General features: G+C 33.0%; 9 protein-coding genes and 1 pseudogene across 10 annotated transcripts, besides 5 other annotated features; 7 read left to right on the plus strand and 3 right to left on the minus strand.

The window, feature by feature from the left end:
• Positions 1-4,382: part of a mobile genetic element that runs on past the window's edge.
• On the minus strand, positions 48-759 carry TVAGG3_0639450 (annotated as a pseudogene). Its single transcript has one exon. A coding segment is annotated over exon 1 (712 nt).
• TVAGG3_0639460 (uncharacterized protein) lies at positions 785-1,147 on the plus strand (the record flags this gene model as incomplete). Its single annotated transcript, XM_051241188.1, has 1 exon — positions 785-1,147. A coding segment is annotated over one exon (363 nt), but the record flags the coding sequence as incomplete, so codon positions are not given.
• On the minus strand, positions 2,205-2,399 carry TVAGG3_0639470 (uncharacterized protein; the record flags this gene model as incomplete). The annotated part of the gene is made up of 1 exon (XM_051241189.1): positions 2,205-2,399. One exon carries the CDS (start codon positions 2,397-2,399, stop codon positions 2,205-2,207), a length of 195 nt encoding a protein of 64 aa, XP_051087776.1.
• Positions 2,653-2,973, plus strand: TVAGG3_0639480 (uncharacterized protein; the record flags this gene model as incomplete). The annotated part of the gene is made up of 1 exon (XM_051241190.1): positions 2,653-2,973. The coding sequence occupies one exon, from the start codon at positions 2,653-2,655 to the stop codon at positions 2,971-2,973; it is 321 nt and encodes a 106-aa protein (XP_051087777.1).
• TVAGG3_0639490 (protein of unknown function, DUF4107 family) lies at positions 3,199-3,714 on the plus strand (the record flags this gene model as incomplete). Its single annotated transcript, XM_001298360.1, has 1 exon — positions 3,199-3,714. One exon carries the CDS (start codon positions 3,199-3,201, stop codon positions 3,712-3,714), a length of 516 nt encoding a protein of 171 aa, XP_001298361.1.
• Positions 4,383-5,187: 805 nt separating the features above from the next.
• Positions 5,188-6,066, minus strand: TVAGG3_0639500 (uncharacterized protein; the record flags this gene model as incomplete). The annotated part of the gene is made up of 1 exon (XM_051241191.1): positions 5,188-6,066. A coding segment is annotated over one exon (879 nt), but the record flags the coding sequence as incomplete, so codon positions are not given.
• A 676-nt stretch (positions 6,067-6,742) lies between these two features.
• Positions 6,743-7,706: a mobile genetic element.
• A 1,148-nt stretch (positions 7,707-8,854) lies between these two features.
• Positions 8,855-9,295, plus strand: TVAGG3_0639520 (ribonuclease inhibitor domain-containing protein; the record flags this gene model as incomplete). The annotated part of the gene is made up of 1 exon (XM_001295714.1): positions 8,855-9,295. One exon carries the CDS (start codon positions 8,855-8,857, stop codon positions 9,293-9,295), a length of 441 nt encoding a protein of 146 aa, XP_001295715.1.
• A 747-nt stretch (positions 9,296-10,042) lies between these two features.
• Positions 10,043-10,080: a mobile genetic element.
• A 560-nt stretch (positions 10,081-10,640) lies between these two features.
• Positions 10,641-10,677: a mobile genetic element.
• A 2,021-nt stretch (positions 10,678-12,698) lies between these two features.
• Positions 12,699-14,409, plus strand: TVAGG3_0639550 (protein of unknown function, DUF4106 family; the record flags this gene model as incomplete). Its single annotated transcript, XM_051241192.1, has 1 exon — positions 12,699-14,409. A coding segment is annotated over one exon (1,711 nt), but the record flags the coding sequence as incomplete, so codon positions are not given.
• A 650-nt stretch (positions 14,410-15,059) lies between these two features.
• Positions 15,060-17,943: part of a mobile genetic element that runs on past the window's edge.
• TVAGG3_0639570 (uncharacterized protein) lies at positions 16,140-16,652 on the plus strand (the record flags this gene model as incomplete). Its single annotated transcript, XM_051241193.1, has 1 exon — positions 16,140-16,652. A coding segment is annotated over one exon (513 nt), but the record flags the coding sequence as incomplete, so codon positions are not given.
• Positions 17,034-17,744, plus strand: TVAGG3_0639580 (protein of unknown function, DUF4106 family; the record flags this gene model as incomplete). The annotated part of the gene is made up of 1 exon (XM_051241194.1): positions 17,034-17,744. The coding sequence occupies one exon, from the start codon at positions 17,034-17,036 to the stop codon at positions 17,742-17,744; it is 711 nt and encodes a 236-aa protein (XP_051087781.1).

Below are 17,943 nucleotides of genomic sequence, written 5' to 3' on the forward strand. Positions count from 1 at the left end.
AACAGAAAAAGGCGTCAAAGGCGCCGAGCGCAAAGCGCTATATTGTGTTAGTGAAAACTGCACCAAGTCAATAAGATTAGGTTTGCATTATGAAGATGAGTTCGATACTGTTGAAGAAGTTTTGGATAGATATTACAAATTGCTTTAATTTACTAAAACATATTTCAAACAAAGCTTATATTCTGTTGAAAGTTTTGTATACTCGTTCGAATATTTATACTTAAACTCAACTCCTGTAGTTCCTGGTGTTTCAATGATGCGGATGTTACCTATTTTCATGAATGGTGGCGTTTGACCACAGCATTCGATTTCAGGGTCGAGATAGTCAATGACACATTGTTTCCCTGTTATTCGTGATATAACATTTTCAAGGTCCTCCTTTGTTAGAATTATTTGGTTCTTGCTTATAAGATTTGTCAAAAGCTTCTTATCGTCTTTGAGTAAAATTGTTTGGTATAACTGAAGAAGGTAATGGTCTACGTTATCTGAAGGATTTGTTTGAACATTTGTGTAAGGGTTGTCGTTGGCTTCTCTTGAAAGAATTTGGTCCAGTGGTGGATACTCTAACTTAACATCTGATGTAGCGTTAGCGTTTGAAGCTGAGTTTAAATTCACGGATTTCAGTTCTGGTTCTTTTTCTTTCAAACACTCTGAACTATAGTTCTTTATGACAATATTGTTTGTCGTTCGTGAGTCAACATTTGATGTTGGTTCAATTGGAACATTAACGGCACCAGCTAAGATGGATTTGCTTCTCATTTCATATAGAATAAAAACCTTTTATATGTATGAAATGAACAATATACTCGACAAGGGTTTGAATGTAAAGCTAACGAATGAAAATATTGTTGAATTCACTGAGACAGGTGCTGTGTATAAAGATGTAGAACTACTGAACAAAAGAGCTAAGGGAAGAAGCAGGAACATGAACAAAGGGTGGAAGCCTATAAAAATTTATGTCAATGATGGCTCAGGAGGTTCAAACATAAAGTATGCAGAAAGTTATAGAGTTTATGCTCTCAAAGGTGAAAAGCCTTCATTTAAGAACAGCTATTCTAACGCATATCCTCAAAAGCTAACGGATGGGGAAGTGGATGATATGAATGACAGCAAAAATATTAACAGAAATGGCGACAGAGATGCATGGAATTTGTTTACCATCAGTCAATTGAAGGTTAAACTTTAAAACAATGTTGGTCGTTCCCATGGAATATTTTTGACTTTAATGGTATTAGTCATGATATGAATCTCAAGGTATGAACGAGGAGAGATGAGAGACTTATATGCTTCCCAAATTTCTTCAAAAGGTAATGTTATACCTGACTGTTTCCAAATGAGTTCAATATCATAACGTGAGAAACCTTGAAAGATAACGAAGTCAGTTATGAGACGTTTTATGTTTAAAGCAAGAAAACGCCATGTTTGCATAAGTATTGCTACAGTTAAGTGGTAATGTCTGACTTTAGTAATGATGTTAGCTAATGGTGAGTCAGGCTTTGACACTAAAACCTTTCCGTGCGAAAGTCCGTCGCAAACGAGCAGAGATTTTGAAGGATACTTTTTGAAAGGGGTATTTTGAAAGTTTTTGACAGAATGTAGTTTGTAAGTCGTTTCATATCGTAAACTCCTGAGTATTGACGTAAGTGGTGTTTGTCAATAATTCTTTCCATCTCTTCTGAAGTCTTTTGCATTCCTGACTGTATAAATTCAACGATGGCATAATATTTCCTCTTACGTCGAATGTAACGTTGAAGAAATTCAATGAGTTCACTGTCTGGAACTTTAACGACAGAGGCTTGAACTTTTGACATAAATGTTTTCGCTGTTGAGTCCATAGAGTCTGAAGTTGCTGATATAATGATTTGGTCATAGTAAGAGTCGTTTCCTAAACGCTCTGTTATGAGTATATGACGAATGAGGTTAAATGTCTTACCTGAACCCATCTTTCCACAATAGAAATACACACCATTTGAACAGAATTCATAATCTTTGCTGAAAGGAAGAATGAGAGAAGAGTTAAGTTTGTCTGTAGTTTCATTCATGTCTTCATCTACGTCATGTATTAAATGCTTCATTTTATCTCCATTAAAAATGCAAGTCAGAAATATTCAGAACATAGCACCGAGTCTAACTGACAAGAGTATAAAGATATACTATGAACATGTTATGATGAAACCAACCAAAATTCAAGAAAGTCAGTATACTTATGAATATCCAAGACATTGGGTAGAGTATGTAGGAGGTGAGAAAGCTATTGAAATCAGACAGGTTCGAAGTATTCCAGCAGGAAGGACAATATTATTGAAGAACTTTAATGTTTTGAGGTATAATGATGAAACAAAGAAGCAAGATAGTTTTCCCATTGCTGTGTATGTGAACCTAGACACAGGAGATGACATGAAAGTTTTTAACACAAAGCTTCAAACGGTAGTGAGAGAACAACTTACTGCGGAAGGGCATCCATTACCTTCAGAAGTTACCATAGCATATAATTTTGAAACAAACTCAATAGATTTTAAAGTCATCTCTGCAAAGAAGTCAGGTTTTACATTTAATGAAGCAGATGTATATTCGAATGAAAACTTCAAAGCTATTGCATGGTTAGATAATGACGATTGCTTTAAGAAAATATTTAAATTCAGTGACTCAACGATGTCAATAGATGACCTTCGTGGAATGTTACCATCGATGTTTACAGTAGAAGGTTCAGCAGGATTGCTTACAAGATTGTCAATTGGTGGTATTTGGTCTCGTGAGAACATTGTTATAAAATCCAGTATAAGTGAATTTGCTGAAGAATCTATATTATGTCTTTCAAACTACATGTATTCGCCACCGAAGCATTATAGTATAACAAACTTTGTCAGTAAGTTTAACATAAGACTTGTCGAACCTTCTTCAATGAAAGATGTTGTGCTACCTAAAGATGGAAAGGATGGACTCATTATTGAGATGATTTTAATTGCATATTAAATGAGCTTGTTCTTGAAGGTCAGTCATGATGAAATAACTGTTGTAGAAGATGTTAGCAATTGTTCAGACATTTTGAAGCGAATAGATGAGATAAGAAAGAAGTTAGATAGACCGCAAAGCGGTGAGGGCGAAGCCCGTGAGAATGTTTATGTTTCATTGACTTTCTCCAGTAACGAGAACTTTTATGAGATAATATTGAAGAGAGATGATTTTAATATGGTGTAAATGGTAGCTTGGGCAGCTTTAGGCGCAATGGGAACAAAAGCATTAGCATTTGGAGCAAAAGCACTTGGAGCTTATGACGCAGTAAATAAAATGAGTGGAGGAAGAGTTTCGAAGACATTAGATGCAAATAAAGGAAAGATTGGAGGCTGGGTTGCAAAGAAGTTAAGATTAAATAAAATAGGGCTCATAAATAAAGCATCCAATTTGGTTGCGACTGAGTCGGAAAATGCTTTAGGAAAGGACGATGAGTTTTCAAAACACGCAAAAGACTTTAATGACCAGATGAAAGGTGAAACAATGCATTTAAATAGAGTCGATGGAACTCTTCCTCCACCAGCAGTTCTTCCGTATGGTCCCTATGGAATGTATGGAAACCCTTACGAAAGACCATTTGACCCATTGACTGGTGGAAGTAACTGGTATCATTACGGACGAAGAAGAAAGACAGTCAAGTTGGAGACAGACGTGAAGAAAGCAACTAAAAAGAAACCAAGGAAGAGAGTTATAAAGCAATGAATTCATGAGGTGAAAAAAGAGGTGAAAAAAGAGGTGAGATTTCACCACTTCACCTAAATTTATTTTTGCGCTATGTTTTCATACGTGTGGGAGTGGTGATATCATTAATTTTAAGTTTATTTTTAAGTTTATTTGGATGTAAATGACAGAACAAAAGCAACTCATACAAATCGAAAAATATAACAAACATACATTTAAACATTTATTCTTCCTTCCTGAGCATAACATGTTCTTTCAAATACATCCGAGACCAGTTGACTTTTCATTGACTGTGTATAAAGATAGAAATAGTTATATCATTAAACCATACGATGACGAAGGTAAGTTATGTAAATTGTACGTTAAGAAGTTAGAGAAAGTTTATGGCTTCAAGTATGACTACAATAGGGTTAACACTGATGATGAAGATATTGAGGAAAATTTATGAGAACATTAGTGAAGTCGTTAGTGAGAACGATAGTGAGAACGTTTATTTTTACAGTAGTGAAGTCGTTTGTGAAAACATTAGTGAGGTGAAGTGGTTGGCGGCTTTGTAAATATTTAAGGTTAAGTTAATGTTGTCGTTTGTGTTGTAAAATATACGTTAACGGTTTTGTAAAGTGTCAAATTCACAAGTATTGCGTACGGAGGAACGCAGTGCCACAGTACACGAGACTTGTATACTAACTATTTTTCTCCAATTCTATGCGAGATCTCTTCCCAAGCATAATTTTGTGCCTCGTCCATCAGATCGTTCTCAAAGATGTCTGATTCCTTATTGATGAACGTATTATATAACGAGAGTACAAGCGTTTTTTGTCTTTCGTTCAATCGGAATTGAACCAAAATGCGCTTGAGGTAATCTTTAGCTGCTGTTAGATCATTTTCGGCAGTCTGATGATTATCCTCGCGTACATCTTGCAATGTAAGCCTAAGTTGATCATCAGATTCGACAATTCTACGAAATGTGCCTTCATCTGTTACATCAATTACAGCGTTTGTGTTACCTTCCTCAAAAATAGAATCCATGTAAATGTCCTGTAAATCTTCTGCCGGATCTTTATCAGGAATATGCTCACTTTGAAAGGAACTCAAGGGATCGGCCAAATCTTCTACTTCTTCGTTTTTAACAAACTTTCTATGGAAGTAGAACCTTCCTCTCGGCGTGAGAGAGAATGCCAAACACCATAGCCCACCAAAGTCAGAGTCCAAGGTATAGCTATCCAATGAAGATGCCAAGATGGATCCGAATGCATTATGCAAATTGGATGTCAAAAGATTGAGAGCTGATATGGCTTTACGAAGCCAAATGTAACAATTTGCCAACAATGCCTTATCCGATTCGAATACTAAGATTAGCTTTTTAAGAACAGCTAAACAATCTTTCAATTGTACGATTTTATCGTGATCTACATTTATATATTGCTTGATTTTGTTTTCGTACTTAAGAATAAAGACACATATATTATAGTCATATATCCATCTGGTGGATACATGCTGTGGACATTGTGCACCTATATCGTCAGCATGAATGCGACAAAGTTCTGCAATTCTGTGCACATCCTTTACTAAACTTTGTAACTGGTTGTTCTTGCCAGCAATATATTGATAGCTGTTGTGGATTCTGTGACACAAACAGGGAATAAGCAATATCTTGTAGTATTTTGGATCTCTGTCATGATAGAATGAATCATTCCAAGTATCTTTGAAGCATTTTAACTGTGCTGGTCCTCCGTCAACTACCACACTACCTATCTTGACTTTCCTAATGTCAATTCTGTTAAATCCTGCTGTTATTGCGGATTTATAATCCTGACTTGTCTGGCCATCCTTCATATCTATCGCCTCTACTGGGTATGGCTTCATTTGCTCCAACGGATTTGTTAAGACAAAATCAAGATTGTGGTAATCATGTGTCTTGCCTTCATCGATGGCGACACAAGTGTATGCTTTTTTGGCGAATTCGAGAACTTTAGCAAGGTGTATGCTGTTAGCAATAGCAATCATTCTATTTCGGATCTCATCACGTGTAATAGGCTTATATAATTTGTCAGCAAGTTTTTCCGGATTGATATTAGCTGACTGAAGTTGTTTGTATTTGTTCATCATTTGATATATTGTGAACATAATGAAAATCTTTGCAACATGCGTGAATTCTGGGGATGCAAATGTGTCTAAGGCAAGGTTGAACTTACCGGTAAAAATGGTCATTTCATCGTATACATTCGATAAATCCAACATTGGATCATTTGGCTGTTTACCTTTATTGTAGTAGTCAAGTAATGTTTGCTGCGATAATGCTTCTCCGGCCTGGCATGTGTGAACATGAGTCTTAAGCCAGTTTTTATAATGATCCTCCCTTTGTTCTTGCATTGAACACCGGCAAACTACGCCATCAGATCGTGTCACAAGTTCATTGCATTTTACATACCACTTGGGACTACCTTCATGTTTATATCGCATGTAAACATGTTGTTTCGTTTCAAGATCGGGATATGTTGTGAACCCGACTTCTTTCATTAATGAAGTGATTTCTTAAGTTGAATAAAAACAAATTTGATTGAAATTCATACAAAATTTCTTTTTATCATTATTATTTAAGATGCTTTTTTATGTTGAATTGTTAATTTTTTATTTCCACCTGGGATATTTTGAATTGGGCTAGCCCAATCCCACCTCTCAATTTTCTCTCAATTGGGCAATGGGGATCCCATATAAAATGTATTGTAACAAAATTTTACATGCATAATAAAGTACAATTAAACAACATTCTAAAAATATTAAATTCACATCATTTACTTGAAGATTTTATATTTTCAACAAAAATTAATACAATAATTACATTAAATTGAGGAGATTTATAATATTTATTATAAATTAAAATATTATTACTCATTAATTTGTTGAAATATTGCATTTTAGTGGTAAAAATTAAAATTTAAGTTTACATGGAGAAAAAAATTTTTAAATTCCAAAAAAATTCAATTGGGATAACGATAGGGACAAAAATTTAGAATCCCCATATGCTTGGGATAAAATCACATGACTACTCTAAAACCATGGTATTTTGAAATTTTAAGATTTTTTTGGATTTTTTAATTTTTTTCTACGATTATAAACGGCGAAATTATTTTCGAATTTAAATTATATTATTAGAATTATTTATAAATCTAAATGCTTGGGATGACAAAGTTTTCCCAAACTCATGACTAATTAATGGTCATATTTTATAATTACGGTTCCTTCCCTGAAATTCAATAATATTTGATTTATGGATGCAGAATTGTTCATGTATTGCTATAAATCAAGCTAAAATAAATTTTCTCAAAAATTAGTAAATCTTCTTGTAAATAGAGTTTTGGAAGGGTTATTATGAGATATATAAATTTCGTTGGGCGAAATAGATATTTCTAAAGCTTGTAATATGCATACAAACTATTAGATTCCTACCTATCAAACAAATTTAATAAGATATGCTGTGTTTAAGGCTTGATTTGATCTTGAAAATATCTATGTTTACAATATATGAAGTTTATAATATAATTAGGATGTGTATATGAAATAAAATTATTTTATATAAATTTTGAAAAATTAGTGAATTATATTAAGTAAGGTATATTTAAAACTAAGTTTTTATTCATCTGAAGTGTGATATTTGAAAAATAGAAGAAGTAACGGAAAATAATATATTAGATTGAAGTTCGTAATTTAAATAAACATAAAAAGCTGCTGTATATTCAATACGTGAAGCATTTTGCAGCCTTCTTTACCGAATGTTTGATTTGTATTTGTTGTAACGGCTAATTTTATTTTGGAATTTGAAGAAAAAACCAAAATCTTCGTAGTGATTCTGTATAGATTTGCTGCTCTTGGCTTATAAATGAAATAGATGAAGTTTCATTTTTTGCGAAAAATCTTCAAGTTCGAAGGTACCAAAATAGGTCTCGAACAAGAAAAAAAAATCATGTCAAAAAAAATTCTGAAGTTTACTTACAGACTACAGCGCACCCTTAAACTTATTCAAAGCATTTTAGAGGAAAAATTGAAATAATTTCAAATTCTTAGGAAATATCTCTGAAATTGCTTGCGACATAATATTATATAAGTATTGTCCTATGAATCTAAATCAGAAGCTTGGTACCTTAAAATCGATGAAAAATTGAGAGAATCAGTTCAATTATAAAAATGAAATATTTCTGATTTGAGTAATATACTTATAGATCATATTTTTACTTAATAGTTATATCAAAAAATAAGGAAATATAAGGTGACCCACCAAAGCGTAGCATAACAATAAGTATTGCAACTAGGAATATGAATTGGTATATAATGAATAATTGTGTTATTTTTAGGTGAGTCACGTAGAAGTCCAAGAGGATTAATATAAATAGAATGATTATAATTTTGAATTTCTATAAATTCCACGGATGGAATTTGAATAAAATTAAAACTATTGATGATTTTAACAGATGATGGAATTATAATGTATTTTAAAGTATTAGACTTTGAAATTCCGCCAATTTCTATCTTTTCAACTGAATTAGGAACAACAAAAAATTGCATTCCATTTCCTCCAAAAATACAATATAATGTTTTCATATCACTGGAATAGAGGGCTCCATTATTTTCTATAAAATACTTATTATCAGGATCAACAGAAATCCTTTTTATTGGAAGGCCTTCGTCAAATGGATTCTCATAGAGTTTATTCACGTTTTTAGGAATATTAAAATATTCAACTCGAGTACCATAAAGAAAAAAATTTGAAATGGAGGTAAGGGAATCATCAAATGAAACATTTATAAGATTTTTATAATTGATTAAACAACTATTAGAAGTAGATGTAAAACCTTCAAAACAAAGTTTGACGGCTTCGATATGCTCATTTAACTTTACAAGTTGTCCTGATCCAACAACACGAAATGTATTTGCTTCATTATCAATTGGAATGAATGACAGCTAAAATTTTAGAAAAGTGACAAATTTATCATATTTACAAACATCTTAATTCCCCATTAGTGTAATAACATTAAATTGTTCAAATGGAAATTTATCCAAACGAGATATTGACAGCCAATATACATCACTCATTATTGATGGAAGTTGTAAAATTCTACCTAATAAATGCATTGATTATCCATCAATTACTAACATCACACTTATGGATGGTGTTGAAGTTCTTGAAGATGATCCATTTATTCACACTCCTATTAAAGAACTATTTCTACCTAAATCAATTAAAAAAATTCATCAATACAATCCTTTTACTGTAATGTCTGAACTAGAAAACATATTTGTTGATGAAAATAATCCATATTTCACATCTCTCAATGGAGTGTTATATACTAAAGATTATTCAGAGTTGATTCATTTTCCAAGGGCAAAAAACTTAACTATATATTATCCGCATCCAGGCACTCGAATATTAAGAGAACAATCTTTTGAACATCATCCAAAAATTACAACAATTGTTTTTAAGAATTTAATAACAAGTGTCAAAGAAAATGCTTTTTACAACAATTCCAATATGAGGAATCTTATTTTCCCATTAGGTGTTTCTCTTTCAACTTCTGTTTTTGATTCTTTAGTAAATTTCAAATAAGGGTTTCGTTTTGCTAAAATTGTCACTTTTATAGCATATTTGTTTTTGGATGTTTTGCGAAACCAAAAAAAAACTATGATATACAATGTGTGTGTAAAGAAAATACTTTATTTACTAGTTAAAAAATCATTTGGTATTGATCAAGTTATTTTTTCTGGATAAGATATTATATGGATAATTGGATAGAAAATACAATTATATAATCTTGTACCTGGTTTAATTAAGCTAATTGTCATCAGAAACTTGTAATTTTTATGAATTTCAGATTTTCTTTTCATTACTGCTTTTCTTAATAGGTCAAGTTCTTATTTACGTTATAAAGTATGATATTTACAAATATCAAGTTATCGTGTTTTTTGAGAAATTATGAGAAACAAACAAAAATGAAAAAGATAGGAATAGCAATGAATAGTGATGTGGGTATAGAAAATGTAAGAGATATGAATGCAAAGCAATCAGTGTTTAGGATATTGACCATAGATTTCGAAAAAAAATGCTGCATATTGAGCGAAAACTATGATTATATTATAAGGCTGTCATTTAAAGCATAATGAAACTATTCCCTTTTCATTTTAATCGAATAAGATAGTAAAGATTTTTGAATTAGCTAGAAACTGATGAGATGTTTTCACAAATCAGATTTTTAATCTCTATAATGCATAATTCACTCAATATCTCAATTTTGATATTGCGAGATATTTTTGCTATCGGTTTCGCAATTTTGACACAATAGCAAGAGGGTTCTATTGTTGTAAACAGAAATTCATCAAAAGTGACACCTCAGAAAAGCTAAAATATTGAATTTTTGGAACTTTTGATAGAGCACGTTTTTAAATATTAATTAAAGTAAATGTATATTTTGTAAAGATTTTTTAATAAAAAAATAAAATTTTGAAGAAGAACACAAAATCTTCTGAAAAATAATATCACATAAACTCATATTATTTTCTAATATATAACTATTTTATATAAAAATCAAATTCAATGATCTTAAAAGCGAAGGATAAACCTCAAAATTTACGAATATAATGCTTATCTATCATAAAACCATATGAAATATCAATTTTTGCTTTACGCCTATTCCCACTCATTATATTCGTAAATTTTGAGGTTTATCCTTCGCTTTTAAGATCATTGAATTTGATTTTTATATAAAATAGTTATATATTAGAAAATAATATGCGTTTATGTGATATTATTTTTCAGAAGATTTCATTCTATATGCCTATGAAAAGTACTCTCAAAACTAACTTTTTCCTAATTATAATTAAATCTAGAATATTGTATTATGCTTAGTATTATTTCATTTTTCTCATTCAATTTAGAATTTACAAATGTCAAAAAATTGAGAGCTGTCACTTTTGATGAATTTCTGTTTATTACACTATAAGCATTATTATCAACGTAGAATCTGAATATCATATCAGAAAATGTCGCAAATCTGACATTTACCCGACCAAATAGCAAAAATAATTGAATACTTTTCGCAAAAACTTTAAAAATCGATAAAAATATGAAATATAGATATTAAAGAGACTTTTCATATAATATTCATAAAGATTTTCCAAAAATATGATACCGCAAAATTAAAAAAGTGACGTCTTGAGTGGAGTCAAAGGTCGAAATTGCTAGCTAAATGTTTTTTAGCGAAATTGCGTATTGTACGTTTTTTTCGCAAAACGAAACCCTTATGTTCACCTGAAAAAACTTGATCTTAAACAACTTATTCATTTTGCGAAATGGTCATTCGACCAAGATGTATTGAATTTTTTACGTAATGAGATAATTTTAATGAGCACAAAAATCCCAGCATTTCTTACTATGAAACACTTGTTTTTACATGTCCTATTAATTATTTTATTTTTTCTTTTAATTTTTGTATCCTTACTTTATTTGTAGTTGTAAATTAAAAAAAATTAATTATACATTTTAATTAAAGTAGTTAAACTTTTGGCATAAAAACATTAAAGTATTTAGATAGAACACTTCAAAAACAATCTTTTGGTAGTCAATATTCAGAATTTATTGATAGTAAATGCTATACTAATGGAAAAATAATTCTTATAAGAGTTTTTATGAAATTATGAATAGGGTAATATATAAAATGAAGTGAAATGACATAGAAAATAGAAAATTCTTGCAACTAGGTATCATGATTGGAACATAATGTATTATTGATGCATTTTTATTTGTTTGATACAATAGCTTATACTCATTTAGGAAAATGTTATTTTTCGAATTCTGAATTTCAACGAATTCAATAGAATCCATTCTTATGAATTGATATTCTTTAATATATCTGACACTTTTAGGAATAATAACATATTTGAGCATAGTAGATAACGAAAATGCTCCAACTTCTATAATTTTTACTGTGTTTGGGACAACAAATAAACTTTCTCCGTGATTTCCAGGATAAACGTATAAAATTGTCATATCTCTGGAATAAACAACTCCATCAACATCCATAAAGAATTTATTTTCTGGATCTACAGTAATTCTTTTCATTGGACTTCCTTCATCAAATGGATTCCCGTTAATTGCAACAACATTTTTTGGAATATTGAAATATTGAACCTGTGTTTTTGAAAGTAATTGATCGGAAATATTAAATAGCTTATCATCAAAAGAAACATTCACAAGATTTGTATATTTAGACAAACAATATCTAGTTGTCGAAGAATAACCTTCGAAAAAAAGTTTTTTAGCATCAAAATGTTCAGAAAGTTGAGATAATTCTCCAGTTCCAACAACTCTAAAAGATTTAGGTTCGCTGGTTTGATAAAAAGTCATTGTTTGTGATCATTAAAAGGAATATAAAATTTTGAAAAGTGACACTTATTTTCATTGAATATTTGTATTGTAACATGTTCAAGAGTTTTCTTATTTATAATGTTATTAAGTGAATAAAAGAACATTCGATAAAAAAAAAAGGTATTGGGGCTTCCAGGGCTGCGCCCCTCTAGCCCCCTGAAGATGTTTAGTATAACATGCAGTTTATATAAAATGAGGTTTTTTTGGGTGAAGCGGGCTTCCCAGGCACTTCGTGCCTTCTAGCCCTAAAAATTTTTGAAAGTCGTTGCTGTTGACTTTTTGGTAGAGGACTCAAAATAGTAGAACTATGTCCGGACAAGTAAGGGTCTATCGTCGCTTCTCAAAGTTACGGGCGTTCAAAGAAATATACTTTGAGAGACTCTTTAGAAACTTTAGACGTTTTACATAACCATCCATGCTTTTACTTTACATCCGATAAAAGTGGTTTGGAAACCGTTATGAGATGGTTAGAGGATATACATGACTGTGAGTTTTATTTACGATAAGATAGAATATGAGAGAGGTCCTATAAACCGGAGAAAGTGTCATATAAACATCTGTCAAAAGCCGCTTTTTAACTTCACTTAAAATGCCACGTAAGCTACGTAAGAATATACGTAAGAGGAAGGGAGCATTGAAACATCCAAAAGTAAAACTGACACCACAACAACAGTTGCAACAACAAATGCTGAATGACCCCACTATGTTGCAACAAATGTCAAACAATCCTATGCTTTTAAACCGAGTCATTGGTGCACAGAGTGGAGGTTTAAGAGCGGCACTTTTAGCGAAAATGGCAGGCTATGGTGGAGCTGCAGACGGAACAGCATATAACCCTCAAAGTCAAATGAATTTGAGTTCACTCAAAAATCAAATAACAGATGTCAAAAAGTCAAACATAGACATACAGAAGCAAATAAGTGAAAACGAAAAGAAACTAGAATATGACAGACACACAAAGAAACTCAATGAGTTAAACGTAGAGAAAAAGAAGAAAGAAGAACAACTGAAAGAACTAAGTACAGAGGAATATGCGAAAAAAGTGTCAGAAAAAGCAGCAGAAGTAGCAAAAATGGAACAAGATGTTGTAAATTTGAAAAACCATACTACTCGATATAAAGTACTGAAAGATGAAGAGATAAAACAAAAAGCCCTGAAGACATATATGGATAGCGATGAGTATAAAAAAGAAGTTGAAGCAAATGTAAAGGCAGAAAAACTTTTACAGTTGCAAAACCAAACCGTACAGTATGAAAACTTAGCACAAGAAAGTAAAAATAACGACGCAGCCATGCAAAAGGCAATGAAAAGCGCAGAATATATAAAAGCTAACAATGACTGGTTAGATGCCCAAGCCAACGCTAAAGCAGCCCAGCTTATAGGGTCAATAAGGACAAAAATACAAGCAGATGAAGACAGTTCAAATGAAGCTTTAACAAATGCTGACTTTAAGAACGCCTTCGAAGCTCTTCATAGTAAGGTGAAACAAGTGAACGATTTCTCATCTGGAAAGAAACTGAAGTCTGAAGGTTTCGACAAAGAGTTAAAAGAAGTAGCACAAAATATGACGAAAATAACAGATGCAGCAACGAGACAGGCAGTTCAAAGTGCCTATGACGCCGTTAGAGCAACTGTTGTGAAAAGTCAAGAAAAAGAGTTACAACAGACCAAAACAGACCTAGTAAATGCTTTCTTAAAAACGAAAAGTCAGGTAGGACATTACGCTGCAGATGGAACATATGTGCCAGCTGGTGGAACTTATATACCAGCTGTTGGAACTTATATACTAGCTAATGGAACTTATATACCACCAAACCCTCCAAGAGAAGCACCTGCACCAGGACTACCTAAAACATTTACATCGTCACATGGACACAGACACAGGCATGCACCAAAACCAACACAACAACCAACAGTTCAAAACCCTGCACAACAACCACCTCCACAACCAGCACAACAACCACCTCCACAACCAGCACAACAACCAACAGTTCAAAACCCTGCACAACAACCACCTCCACAACCAGCACAACAACCACCTCCACAACCAGCACAACAACCACAAACAGAGCAAGGACATAAAAGAAGTAGAGAACAAGGAAACCAAGAATTCTTAAAAATGCTTAAAGAAGACTATGGTTACCCAGATACTATTGACTTTAGTGACAGATATAAAGAAGCTATTAGAAAGTTCAATGAAGGAAATACTGACCCGAACCTATTTAGCTTTATGGCTCAACACCAAATCGGATATAATTTCAAACCTGGAAAATACAAGCTCGCTAAGGGATATGATTTAATAGCATATCATCCAAATGACATGAACGAATTTACTCCGAGATATTTGGTGTCAGAGCTAAATGACAATTCAACTATCTTCATGAAACGCGTAAAAAATAGAGACGGAACGAAAGAACAAAGGCTTATGAATGCGAATGACTTAAATAGGGAACTTGTTGAAAACGGTCTCGGAATATATGAAATGTCACGAGATGAGGTACAAGAAACTCCACAGGAAGAAATAGTTCAGATACAACCAGACATGGAAGAAATAGTTCAGCAACAAAAGCTAGAAGAGCCTGAAGGAAACGAACAAGTCACTCCTTTGGAAACTAACTTCACAGAACTAGATGAAGATTTGGAACAGCCGAAAAATCTTGACCCTCAACAAGAGTATGAGGTGAATATGGAATATTTCCAAGAGTCTAAAAAAAATTCGGCTGACATAGTAGAAGAATATCGAAAAATGTTTGCCGACATACAAAAGACTCCAACACCAGATGAAAATATTCAGCATAGAATGGAAGTACTGAAAGAAAATGTACACAAATACAACAACCCTTTTTACTTACGAGCATTTAACGTTCAATCTTCGGATGAACTCGGTGAAAATAAAAGGTTAAATTTCAAGAAAACATATAGAAATGAAACATTGTTTAAAGTTCATTCAGAACCTAACCAAGATGGAAACAAACCTACTTTTGTTTCTGCAGACGATGGAACTACAATGAGATGGGGTCATAAAGCTAATCCGGATAGGTGGTTCATAAACTTACAACCACAATTCCAAGAAGTTGTAGACGCAATGGAAGTCAATGGTGAACGAGACATAGCTGGTATTTTAAGCGCGGCTTTAATGCCATTGAAAGATATGAAACATGCAGATATTTTGGACCAGTATGAAATGAACATGGCTGATGGAAATATAACACCTGACGTTCTAGAACATTTATCTCAAAGAACTACACAGAACCATAGAGATGGTATATTTGGTGAAGAGTTTAGAAAGAAAGTTAGGGAGAGCGAAGGAAGAGAACCTATTGTACATGACCTTGCAAACGAAAGTTTACAAAATGTCATAAAAACTTACTTTGCAGACGATGAACTGAGAAGGGATGAATATTTAAGAAAACTCAAATGGACAGTACCAAATGAAATGTTAGTATTGAAAAACATGTTCCTTGACAAAAATAAAACCAACTACAGAAATAAACGACGCAAGACTGAAAGATTGGGTAAAAGCTTTCCCATTCACAAAAGATATAGTTGGTAACATGGAAAGAAAACCAGAATGGCTACAAAAACATATATTTGGAAACGAGCTTATTCCATATGGACAGGCACTGTTTGAAGAGCTTGAACCGGAAACTCAGGAAAGAGTCATGCAAACAATACGCAAAGACTCAAATACAAACTATGACAAACTCTTTCTAGGATATAGGTTACCTGAGATGGGCGACCAGAGCCCAAAGGCAAAAAGGACATGGAAAATTTACAACATACTAGGTGAACATGAGGCAAAGATGCAACAACTTGAAGCAGAGGGCAAGTTACCAAAAGCGACACCAAAGAAGAAGAGAAGAGTAGAACAAAGTGAAAGTAGTGAAGAAGTAACTTCATCTAGTGAAAGTAGTGGCAATGAAGGAAAAAGAAGAGTTAAAAACTCAGTCAGGAAGAAAGTAAAGCTTGGTACGAGTGGGTTCTATTATGACAAATAAATCCAACTATTCTATATTTTTACCCATATGAAATGTACGCCGCTCAGAATATAACGCCAACAGTTTTGGATGCCATGAACGGAAATGTTTCCGAATGGTATAACGAATGCGACAATGCCATTAGAAGGTCAGAAATAGTTCCTGGAACTTACGAATATACAACTGCTGTTTCTTATGGAAACGTAGGTGAGTTTGGAGAAGGTTCTTCAACAACAGTAGATATTGCTTGCGACAGGTTTCATATTATTTCTATTGACAACTCATTCTTATACGTGGAACAAGACATTGAAATAAAACCTTCTGCCAAGTTGTCTGACAAGAAAGGTTGCAATGGAATTTTCTATGTCGGATACCAATATGCTCCAGAAGTTTTCATGGGATATAAGATATATTCTAACTCTGACTTAGTTCAAACAGTAACATGGGCAAACTATGAATGGTTCGCTTTGAGAAACTCAGTACAACCACAAGCTAGAGAACAAACAGACCAGTATGCAACTATTGAGAAAATAAGAAGACTTGACCCTAACGTTCCAGGAGTTTATGTTAACCTTTCTGGACAAACTGCAGCAGCAGTAACCAAAGTAAAATTGAAACTTAGAGTTCCTTTATCATCTTTCCTCATCTTCAGGTTTTTAAGATACTTGCCAAACTGGGCAGGAAAAATTTCTATCGAACTTACTCCAAGCAAAAATAACTTAGTCATTGCACCAACACAAGACCCATTCAGCATTGCTGTAGCTGGAACTGGTGGAGCCAAGTTCTGTGACTTTTGCAAAGACAAAGTTGACTTAGACTTTGGTTTCTCAAACCTCAACACTGAAGTAAACTATTATTTCAATGCTGCTGGAACTGCTTGGGACCCAGTTAAGTTCACATGCGAAAAATTTGAATGCAAGAGAATAGAAAGCAGACTTGCAGTCTATATGTTGGACCCAGATATTTCAAATGCTTTAGCTGCCAAATATATTGCAGTTCCACTTATGTTCCCTATACACCAAATATCTGTCAAAGACTTTGCAGGTGAAGTTGGAAACCAAAGTGCTGACCCAGGTGCAAGAACAGATATTGCTTTAACAACTGCAATGAAACATGCAGATACTATGTTTGTACTGTTCAGACGAACTATAAATGACTATTCTTGTTTCTACAACCCCGGTATTAAATATCATATAAACATAGATGGCAAATATTATCCAAGAGAAGAATATTCTACAGTTGAGGATATGAGGTCATACAACTTGACATTAGATGCTATGAACTTTAACAACAACTTCACAACAACCATTAACCCTGAAATGCAAAGTTCTATTATGCCATATGTGAAAGTATGGACTCATACAGGAGGTCAAAAAACTCAATATACAAATGGAGACCGTTCAAACTTTTGGCTTGGCATTCCATTTGCTGACTCAGAAGACTTTATGGGTGGTATTTCAACTGTTGGTACAGTTCAAATACAATATACTGGTGACAGAGACGGTCCAGATGAATTGAAAGCAAAGAAGTTTACAAAACCAATAGCACTTTTCACGGAAGATGCTCTTTTGAAGATTCGTTCGATGAAACCTGCTGGGGCTCCTCAGATTGGTATAACGACAGCTTCCATCGAGCAGATTTTGGCAGCAGGTCAGTAAGTTGTTCTTGAACTGACTTCTCTCCGTCAAATATTGACAGTACGCCAGTTTTGACATAGTATTGTATTATAAACTTACCTTTAGAAATATCGGTCAGTTTTGTTGCTATATTTTTGTCAACGTCAAGAACTTTCACCATCTCGGTTATACCAACTTTCTTTGCTTTATGAAAATATTTTGGTTCAGCAAAGACTGCTAT

The sequence above is a fragment of the Trichomonas vaginalis genome, chromosome III (assembly GCF_026262505.1).
Source record: "Trichomonas vaginalis G3 chromosome III, whole genome shotgun sequence".
Classification (NCBI taxonomy): Eukaryota; Parabasalia; order Trichomonadida; family Trichomonadidae; genus Trichomonas; species Trichomonas vaginalis.